The sequence below is a fragment of the Poecilia formosa genome, unplaced genomic scaffold (genome assembly GCF_000485575.1).
Source record: "Poecilia formosa unplaced genomic scaffold, Poecilia_formosa-5.1.2 Scaffold78, whole genome shotgun sequence".
Lineage (NCBI taxonomy): Eukaryota > Metazoa > Chordata > Actinopteri > Cyprinodontiformes > Poeciliidae > Poecilia > Poecilia formosa.
The window spans coordinates 563,053-573,694 of NW_006800017.1; the positions used below are offsets into that span (position 1 = coordinate 563,053).

General features: G+C 40.6%; 1 protein-coding gene across 5 annotated transcripts in view; it reads right to left on the reverse strand.

The window, feature by feature from the left end:
• Nucleotides 1–10,642, reverse strand: part of aatka (apoptosis-associated tyrosine kinase a) — a 29,159-nt gene that overhangs the window by 6,499 nt on the left and 12,018 nt on the right. For 3 of the 5 annotated variants that reach the window (XM_007556300.2, XM_007556299.2, XM_016673502.1), the window contains 8 exons: nucleotides 5,483–5,624; nucleotides 2,269–2,348; nucleotides 1,707–1,825; nucleotides 1,529–1,616; nucleotides 1,256–1,389; nucleotides 785–869; nucleotides 574–695; nucleotides 4–153 (listed from right to left, as the gene is read on the reverse strand). In XM_007556300.2, coding sequence (XP_007556362.1) covers nucleotides 4–153; nucleotides 574–695; nucleotides 785–869; nucleotides 1,256–1,389; nucleotides 1,529–1,616; nucleotides 1,707–1,825; nucleotides 2,269–2,348; nucleotides 5,483–5,624 — 920 coding nt within the window. Of the gene's footprint in view, nucleotides 1–3; nucleotides 154–573; nucleotides 696–784; nucleotides 870–1,024; nucleotides 1,136–1,255; nucleotides 1,390–1,528; nucleotides 1,617–1,706; nucleotides 1,826–2,268; nucleotides 2,349–2,579; nucleotides 3,286–5,482; nucleotides 5,625–10,642 lie in introns of those variants that run through there. The other 2 variants (XM_016673503.1, XM_016673504.1) reach the window with 2 other exon arrangements.

Here is a 10,642-nt window from a genome sequence, read left to right on the forward strand (position 1 = left end):
CACCAGCGGTCATCCAAGGGGAACTGCAGCTGAGGTTTCGGTAGCTTGAGCTGCTGCTCCTTCACAGCATATGTCAGCACCTGTCTGTCAGAGTAATGTTTGTACGGCTGGTTTCCCAGCTCATACAGCTCCCATAAAGTCACACCCAAAGACCTGGAGGAATGGAGGAAATGGAAGTCAAGATGCTTGATGCTACAAAATGAAAAAAAAAGAAAAGATATATATATATATATATATATATATATAAACAAGGACAAAATCAATAGCAACATACTGCCGCAAAACGTATGTTCTTAGTTGTAGAGATCATCAGTTTTTCCTTTTTTATCACACTTACAGATGATTCTTTTATTTATTAAGGGAGCTATTGAAAATTTTGAGACAAATAAGCAAACCTACAAGAAAGTTTTAAGCTTGCAAATACATTTTCAAAGCATTGTAAATAAAAAAAAAATTGTCCTGACAATAAATTAAACAATATTAGAAGGAAAAAAAAATATCTAAGGATGTTGCATAGCCTTAATGCAGCTACATCTGTGACCAAATTTTACAACCTTCCTTCAAAATTCTCACCATATGTTGCTACTTTTGGTTTGATCAACAACCAGCAGGTTTCCGTGGACTTCATCTATGAGTTCTGGTGCGATCCAGCGCAGAGGCACCCAAATCTGGTCTTGGGTTATGAAATAGTCATCCTGCATGAGCAAACATAGAGCATGAGGTTTATCAATGGAAAGGGGGCAAAATGCAAAAGAAAACATGTACATTTTATTATAGAGCTGACCTTATATCGGCTGTGAGACAGCCCGTAGTCGCCGATCTTCACAGACATTTCTGATGTAAGAAGGCAGTTTCGCAGGGCCAGGTCACTGTTGTGTCAAAGAAATACTGAGATGAACTTTAAAAAATAATGCATCAAGTGTTGATAAAAATCTTTTGTAGAAGTCTACTGTTCCTTTGTTGTTGATTTTTTTTAAACCTGGTTGTGCAAGGAATGAAACATTCAGTTTTCATCTCACCTCACCTCTTTTATATGTTGAGTTTTTCAGCATGGCGGTCATGGCAACAGAAAGAGGTTCGCCCCCAGCAACAAAATCACTGATGCTGGAGTTTGTGTCAAGTACTCAGGCAGCACCAGGATGTTGTTGCAGGAAGAGACCAACAGGGGGCACACAAAGCCTTTGATTTGACGTTGCTCATTTAGTGCAGTGAAAGCAGGTTTAATTGCAAAGAGACTGAGGCCATTGTTATGTACCTGTGGATAAAATTGTATTTATGTAGGTGCAGGAGTCCTGAAGCAATGTCACAAGCCATTCTCTGCAGGATCAAGGCGTCTGGAGTCTCGGAGTCAGTAGCCCGACAACTGCTGAGGTAATTCTTAAGATCTCCCTGAGAGGAGGAAGAAAGGAAATGAGGGTTTTAAGTGTCCAGACTGTGTATGATTACAAGTGATGCAGGGCCAAGAATAGACATAAGGAGGTATTTATGAGGGGAGCAAACAACGTTTTACACTAAATTGTTTTCATACCAGAGGACAAAACTCCATGACCAGCAGATAGGGAGTGACCTCTGAACACTGCGCCAGGCATTGTAGGAGAGCAGGATGCTGAAGGGTTCTGGCACAACAACAAACACTTAAATAGCACCCGTTCTAAGAATGAAAAAATAACATTAGACTGAAGTTTGTTACTTTTCATGGCACTGACCGATATGACTGGGCCTCTTCTAGGAATTGGATCTGGTCCTGGACGCTTGCGCTGGCTTTCAGCTCCTTCACCACCACCTGGGTGGCGCTGATGCCTGCAGTGACCTCCCCCAACAAAACCTGTGGGATTATGGAAAGAAAGAACAGAACAGCCAAGCAGTTTCTTTTTTCAGAGACAAACTGGCACTGGGGACTATTAAGTAGAAACAACATCGATATAAAGCTGCAAAGTTTAAAGCTGGAAGAGGGAGTGGTGTGAGGAGAAATTCAAGAGCTGCAGTAACGTGTTAAACTACAAGAAATCCACTGTAACTGTGAGTTTCTTCTCCTTTCTCCCATAGAACTGACACCCTGACAGAAGTGCCAAAGATTTTTCCTCGGCCTTCAGAGCTTCATACCATTAACTTCACATTCCAGAGAGTAAAAACATCAAATGTAGTAAGAATAGTACAGATAATAAGTTGTAGCAATTAATTATGATCAGGCAGGTGAATCAGTTTATCTAGACTCTATTAGAAAACTTTGTTAAAATAAAATAAAAAAAAAAAATAGAAGCAAATTACCTTTCCAAACCAGCCATGTCCAATCTCTTTCAGATACAGCAGACTGTGGCGGCCAATGTCAGAAGATTTCAACAGCTGTACTGAAAAGGAATAACAAACAACACACAAAACTACTATTGGACTGGACAGAACTGCGTACTTGATTTGACGTGATAAGAAATAAATTGTCTCAAAAGAATTGAATGACGAAATAAAGCATTCACAAAAAAGTTGATCTGCACAAAAATAAAATCAACATCCAGCATCTTGGGTAAAATCGCTACACGGGAAGCACGGTTTAGCACATTCACATTTCTGGTGAAACGAATTACCTCCTTGAATCCTCATGGTTTAGGAAACGTAGATGTCCAAGGTTGAGTGTCGAGACCATAATGACAACGAGACGGAGTGGCCAGCCACTCTCAGTACTGTGACGGGGTCTGAGTCCATGACCCCGACTGAAATGGCGTGCCGGTTCAGAGTGTGAGAACCAAGAGCCCGAGGCCCCGGCTCCTGCCCCAGGGCATCTCAGCCCCCTTTGTGTGTATGTGACAGAGAGCCCAAAAGTCTCAGTGTGTGTGAGACAGCCTCGGCAGGATTTAACCCGCCGGGCCCTCCGACAGCTGAACAAGCTCACCACTCTGCCTCGCTCCATCTGTAGCGCGCTCATCCTCCAACTGGGACGTACACACAAACATGCACACTGTCCCCCTCTAGGGCTTTCCAGCTGTTGAGCAAATACTGAAATCCTCGATTCCGACACAGTGCTATACTGAATCTACTGTAAAGCGTTACGGAAAAAGAAGAACCTCCAAACCAATCTACCGATGGCTCCTTCGTCCCCGCACGCAGATTTTTCTGGATGTGCATCAACCCCGGTGTGACCGTCACACATGTCGGTTGTATGCCGTTTGACGCAGAAGCCCTGTGTGCAGCTTCAAGTCACCCAGTAATGACATAAAGTCCACATAATGCCCCCCTGTCAACCAAGGACAGCAGCATTCCTCAACCGAAGATGAAACAAACACTGCTCTGTCCAATGCAAAAAAAAGATCTCTGTCATACACATTCACCACCCCTATCTCGCCCCCCCCGCCCTCTACCCCTGCTCTTAGGCCCTGGTGCATGCCACCAACCTTTCCCTGCCTCTCTTCATTCTGTCACAGACCCCTCACTGTATTCACCCTACAATGCCAGTCCTCCACTGGTGCGTTCCGCGGACGTTTTAGCCCAGCCTTGCGCTCCCCCACTGGCCAGCCGGCTTAAAGCAGTGCTATTGTTCAGTTCGCTCACTCATACGCTCACGCTGTGTCTCCTGGTACCTAGTCCACCAAGCAGAGACACGCACACACACACACACACACACATACACAAGGCCCATTCTCTGCTACAACGCTGGATGGAAGTTGTCACAGCCATAACAGACTTGACACCTCACTTCACAACCACCTCGGCTTACTGATGCGTCACTCCTTCACTTAAGAGTTGAAGAGCAAAATAATTAAAATGCTGTATTATTCCTAACTTGGACAGCACGATGCTGATTGTGCATTTGTGTCCTGCTCGCTGCATTCCCAACGAAGATGGTACAATCGAGCCTTGTAAGGTCTGTGGGATGGTGGAATGAAACGAGCTCACACGCACACTTTGAAGCGTCTGTCGAAAAGCATAATTTGATCTCGTGAATAAAAGATAAAAGCAACAAATTGGAAAGCAGGGATGTCAGATCAATGCGAAACACTGAGCTGTGTATCCATTCTGACTCATAATTGATCTTTGCAGCAAGCAGCATTCATATATTTTTGTACAAACTGTTCAACAAGCATTTTTTAATAGTAATTACGACAGCTATTAATTTATTGCACATGTTGGTGTAACTGTGGTGAATAACACCTTAAACATTGCTAATATGGTTTTACTAATTATGTGTGGCTAACTAAACTAGAATCATTCACTTTATATGCATAGATTTGTCTGAATCACTTGAAATGCCTATACATGACATACGTTTCCTTTTGTATTAATCCTCCAAGAATCTAGAAGTAGCACTAAGTTTCACTGTGTTTACACAATCACCTTCCTTCTCCTTTTTCCGAGGCTAAAACAATCTTTCTTTCACAATCTCTCCTTTCACCATTTGCTCATTCCTCGCCCTGCAACACCTGCACCAATCACACAGCCGTCGCTACGAGGGACAGAGGCAAGGCCGTGGATTGGCTGCGAGCCCGAGGCTGCCTTGTCCAATCGCTCCTCGCGCTCTCATCCTGGGATGCCGAAGAGCAGCAAGCTACAGCCATCCTTTCTAACCGAGCCCAGCTCGGCGCAGACAGCCCGTGAGTCATGCAGGGGCGAGACAAATCGAGGATGTGCCACATGCTGACACAGAAATGAACATGCACGTTTTAACGTGAGACAGGATGACCTGACGAAATATAAACAGATGAAATGGGGGAAAAAAAACCTCAGATAAAACTACGTCATTACATTACGCAAAAAAAAAAGAAAAAAAAAAAGAAAAAAAGATAAAATAGAATCATTTACACCAGCAGATGATTGTATATATTGATAGTTTAATTTGCTGGACATTTGTAACAATAATAATCATAGATGGAAAAATACATTAAAAACAAATTCAGAGTTCACTTTCAGAGTTCAAGATTGAGCAATGGCAAAATTGCTTTTTCAACAGTTTGACTTGAGACAAATACTACGAGAGTCCTTCCACAAACTTCGAACAATAGTGTGCTCGAGTTTCGGCCTATTTCTCCTGACGGCACCGTTGTGGTCTTTTCACCTCTGCCCTCACATTTTCTATTGGACTGAGATCAGGCTTTTGGATAGCCCCGCCAAAGTACTGACCTGGTTGTTCCTAAGCCACTTTGTAACTCATCTGTCCGTATGCGTAGGGTCATGGTACCGAGTTTGAATCAAAACCTTGGATCTATTATTAAATATGTATATATTTTTTTTCTGAAAATGATATTTCTCTAATTATTCTGGCATTTAGCAAATTAAAATAAAGTCGGTGACACTAACTGACTTGAAGCAGAAAATGTATGGGACTTATATATTCATGTACTGTATATAAATGTCTAGTTTCAACTGTATGTGTAAGGATGTTCTGTTGAGAGGAAATGAACCCCTCCATTAGAAATTAATGTCAAGAAGGCTTAGCTAATATGTGGTAATCACATTCAGAAAAAAAAAATGCTGTGACTGTGGTGTAGTTTCTTACTTGATCTGCCTGGCTGCTTGGAGACAGGCAGGGAGACCTCAGTGAGGGGCAGGATGTAAACCTCGGGCCCGTTCTGGGAGGAAGGCGAGGCCAGAACGGCGAGGTCTGCCTGGTACTCTTCTCCCTCTGTGTTTTCAAATTCCTGTTGCGAGGACAGACACTTGGATTAGTCATCTGCTCCCAACTAGCGAGTGGGAGACAATGGCTCAACTGTCTGGGCATTAAAATACACTGAGGCACATTCACCTACCCATATACATTAGTCATGTAGATTGTGGTGCACAATCTACATGATTATGCATTAGTATGCTCACATACTAATGCAAATGATTATTGAAACTGTGTAAAGAAAGACTTTCTTTAATTTCATTAGAAGTTCAACGAAAAATATACTGGCCTGTATTTTATCAACTATTTTGATGCTTTTCTTAAAGGATTTTCAAGATTTCGTTAATAAATATTGATAGCACTCAATGTGGACTCATGAAAAGTGCAGAATATGAGAGTCATGGACAGATCCAGGCAACTTGGCTTCCTCGTTGCCAATACTGCGGGCTGCATCACATAAGACCTTCACAGTGCAAAACTAAGTATCAAAGTGGTTTACTGATATTTACTAATGAAGAGGTGCAGTGCAGTCAGGAAATGGCAGATTATGTAATGTAAACGCTTGTTGAGAAGATCAACAACTGACACACATAAAGCATAAAAAATAAAACATATGTTTTATCTAGTGACGGAGCAGTAAATCTGACTGCCATCTAGGCAGGACATTAAGCCTGGACACCCAAAAATGTATAAACAGATAATGCTTGAATTTTCAAAATGTGATATATTTTGAAAATTCTATATTTTAATTGCCTCCTTGGGGATAACTAAAGATTTTTTTTTAAAATTGACTGGACTGTAATTAACACTATTATGTGACTTTTGAAGGCATTTGGTTTGGATTTTATGCGGTGGTGTTGGAGTAAAAGGAATTAAGGTGCACACCACACGTTTCAGATTTTTCTTTGGAAAAAAAGGAAAAGAGAAGATCAAAATTTTCCTGCACTTTACAAGTTCATGTTACATTTGTTTTTGTTTTTCACATAAAATCCCACTGAAAGGAATTGAGTTTTGTGGTTGTAACATGACAAAAGTTCAGGCAGTGTGAATACTTTTACAAGACCCCGAGTATGACATCATGCCAAACCAAGACTGCAGTTAAATCTTTTACTGTGCATTACATAAAGTATGACTAACCTTTAAAAAGAAAAGGTTAACTGTCTACTCTACATTAGGAGAAGGTAAAGAGCGTGAGCTATATTTAGCCATCGTAGAAAAATGGCCTGTCCCCTACTGCACATCTCCCCTCCACTTTCAACACACACATATGCAGCAGTAGCGTAGAAAAGCTGCGAGGCTCTCTTGCCCCACATCCCACCTATTTCTCTTTGCTCTTTGTCTGATTTATTTCTACAACCAATCTTCCTGCCGCTCGGTCCACTGCAGTGTCCTTGTTCGCTAACCGTTGTGCAGCAATCCCATCATAATCTTTCTCAAACCAGAGGGTTCTTATTTGCTACGTCAGCTTCACTGTTCGATATTATGTCACACTGCACAGATGAACTCAGGCTTTTGTCATATGCCTCACATTTAGAAGAAATACAGCGACATCGTTTGTTCATTTTCCACTTTTCTCTACGGCTGTGGTAGATGCTAATGATTTTTTTTTTTTTCAAAGTCCTATTAGAGAGATGGAACTACACTTTCTTTTTTATAATTTATTAAATATGTTTTTGTCATTTCAGCCACTTTTGATTTTATTATGAATGCATGATGTGTCTCATTAGGTAGCAGCTTTGTTAAAGGAACCACATTATCAAGATTAAATATATTTTTGGTCTGATAAATCTTGTTTTATTTGAACAAATAACGCAGTTGAACCTCACTTACATTTGGAAATGTGCAGCTTTGTGCCGCCCAAGCTGAGGGTATCAGCAGACACTAAATTCTTGGTTACAGCTTCAAGCAGAAATTTCTCAAGGTACACTAACAAGCTGATTCACAGCAGGACTTTGGCTGTTTTTCCACAAAAAGATATCTTGCAATTTTGTCTGTATAAATTACTAAGTTATCCCTTTGCTTCTCAAATTACGGTGTCAAGTAAACAGCATCTCTTCGTGCTGATGTAGTTTTTCTAAGTTTAAACGAGGTGTCATTGATGCAGTTAGAGGCAGAACATGTCCGTTTTTATGCAAATTCATGCAAGATACAGTAAGTCCAAAATGCATCCAATTCTCAAAGACCACTGCTAAGTGCGTAGACATAGCCAGTGTGAAATATTTACCATTTGCTGAAAGCCGGTAGTGTTTGCAACAAAGGCATAGAAACAAAAGGAAAAAAAAAAAAGAATAGCTGCAGGCTTTGAAAAGAAGGGCGAAATGTCATAGGCATTATTATTAATCATTTCTATAAGGTAAAAATACATAATGAAAACACTGCTTGAGTTTAGTTTTATATTCAGAACTGAATTGACTTCATCATGTCCAGGTGTTAATAAAAAAAAAAAAAAAATATCAGCTCATTGTGCCACATGATCCTAATGAATCTTTGCCTCAATAAGTTGCACTCTTAAAGAAAACCTGCAGTGATCACCCAGTGATAGTAACTAAGAGACTTTTCATTTGTATCTGTTAATATGTAAATAACAACCAGAAATGACAGTTAAAAGTGTTTTATTTATTCAAACGTAATTAATTGCAACCAATGCGTCATATCTTAAGTAAATCAATCAAAGGAATTAATCATCCAAATGTTTGTGGAATTAAATGGCTTAGAAATACTACCCTGATTCCTCCTGTTTTACAGTGAAATTATTTAAAAACAGTATTGATAAGTACTTGAATCTTATCAGAACCTGGAGCTAGCACTGTTTAGCTGAGTGGAGACATTTATCTTTAACATTTTCCCTCAGAGTCAGTGCCACTCATGATGTCCCAAAATACCTAAACCACATGATCCCCTCAAAATTACAGCACATATTGTTAGTATATTTAATTTAGAAGGGGGTTGGTTTTCGAAATCAAGCTGCAGGGCTGCATTCAATCATGTGAAGTCGCCCATTTTGTCTGCGGCTAACTATGTGCAATCATAAAGTAAAACTTGAAGCATCGGCAGATTTAAAGATAAGCAGGGAAAGTAAAAGGGAAAACGGGATAAGAGCGAGTTGGACCACGATGGGATATCTGGATTGCTCAGCGTGTGTCTGAGTGGCTAAACGTGCGCGCACGGGAATGTGTGTATGTGCGCTTCTCATTCAAGACGACCATCTGCCACTCTCCTCTGAGTGAAGTGTGAAAGCGAGCACCTGGCTGTGAGTCAGCAGTGCGTAGATCCCAGGAGAGTCTTCAGTTTAGAAAGCACTTAATACCCAGCCACACACTGCACGCTCCGGTAGAAACACAGCGATGGAGAAGAATAATGAAGCTTTTTACCACAGTGCGGTCCCACAAGAAAGCAAATAAGCTTTTGGAGAAAGGAAGATGAAGTGTTGGAGCTATTGGAGTATTTCTCTTTAATTCCTGCTGCTAATTTGGTGCATTTTAGACTCACCAGTAGGTCTGTTTGTAGTAAATGCGGTTTGGAGCTTTGACTCATTTCTCCTGAGGTGTCCGTGAGCAAAACACTGAGTCACAAACAAATGTTTGGTGGCCAAATGTTCACTTTAAAGACTGGAAGATAATATCACCGGAAGAATCAACAGTGCCATTTTACCAAATGAACAAAGCTGACCCCTGTACTATTGACACCAGTGGGACATCTGCACTAAAAACATAGTTTTATTCAGTCAAGAAGTTTGCTTCTAGTGTGAAGTGAACCACATGTCTCTCAAAAGATAAAACAGTTTTGAAGAAGTAAAAATTATATTTTAAAAATAGCATTGGTGTTTTATTTGCTGACCAGCTTTTTTGAATAATACCCCTGATATTTTGAAAAAAGTCTCTTCGATCAATGTCTCCAAGGTCTCCACTCATCTTTCGGTCAGAGATTTATTTTCGATCATTTAACATTCGTCCAGCCTAAGGGCCAGAGAGTGAAATAAACTCGGATCCGTGTCATGCCATGTTAATGACTCAGGAAAACAGAGATTCATGGATTAAAGTGTGAATCAGGCTACAGTTAAAACAATATTTGATTAATTTTATTGTATATAATGTGTTTATATGTCACTACAATGATTTAAGATTTAAGTTTTTCTTACATGTGAAACTCCTCACCTCTTTTCTAGAGATTACTTTCAAACTTTATCCAGCTGTAATTTCATGAAACACGCATAACAAACTGGCATATTGCCGAGGCAACAACAAAGTGCCAAAATAAGTGCTCTGTGAGGATTGAACTCGTGATCTCCTGCATAAGGCAACAGTCTCTGGAGGAGCCATGTATTCAGAAATACACTGGGACCATATTAATAGAAAAAACATCAATGTTCTTTCATGAGGTGTTAGATTACAGGATTGCATCTGGAGAGGAACATACACATAAAACAGAGAATTATATCTTAAGGTTTTTTTCAGGGGCTGGGAACAAAATGAATGCTAAGCGTTCCCCTTAATTGGCCGCCCCTGTTTTTGAAATACAGCCGGGCACCAATGGAAACAGCTACATAGTTTTGCATATTGGGCTGACAAACAAGTTTGCTGTTGCGCACAGCGTTCCATGAAAAAAGTCAGCCGAGACATTTGTCTTCTCCCCGACGAAAATTTTTAATCCTGTATTTCCGACTGCAAGCTGATTTGTGTTAGCAATCTTAAACTAAGTCGGCGCTGCTATGGGTTGTGAATGTAAGTTATCCACTATAAGCTCCATTAAAATGCATGAGGAAATGGACTTGACAAAATTAAAAGATATCTAAATGGTAATTCTCAGTAGGAGCAGCACGTTGAAGGGGGACGTTTGAAATTCTTCATACATGCAGCATGTTGAGAGATTCTGCTCTGGAGACTTCTCTGTATTTAACAGTGTAGATTACTACTAGGCCTGATCTACTGCTTGGTTTGGTGAACGTGTTTGACACACTGTGAGTCGCTCATGCTGACTGTCAAAGGTGACAGAAACAATGTATGGGAGTCTGGGATGGCTGTGTGTGAGTGTGTGTGTGTGTGTGTGTGTGTG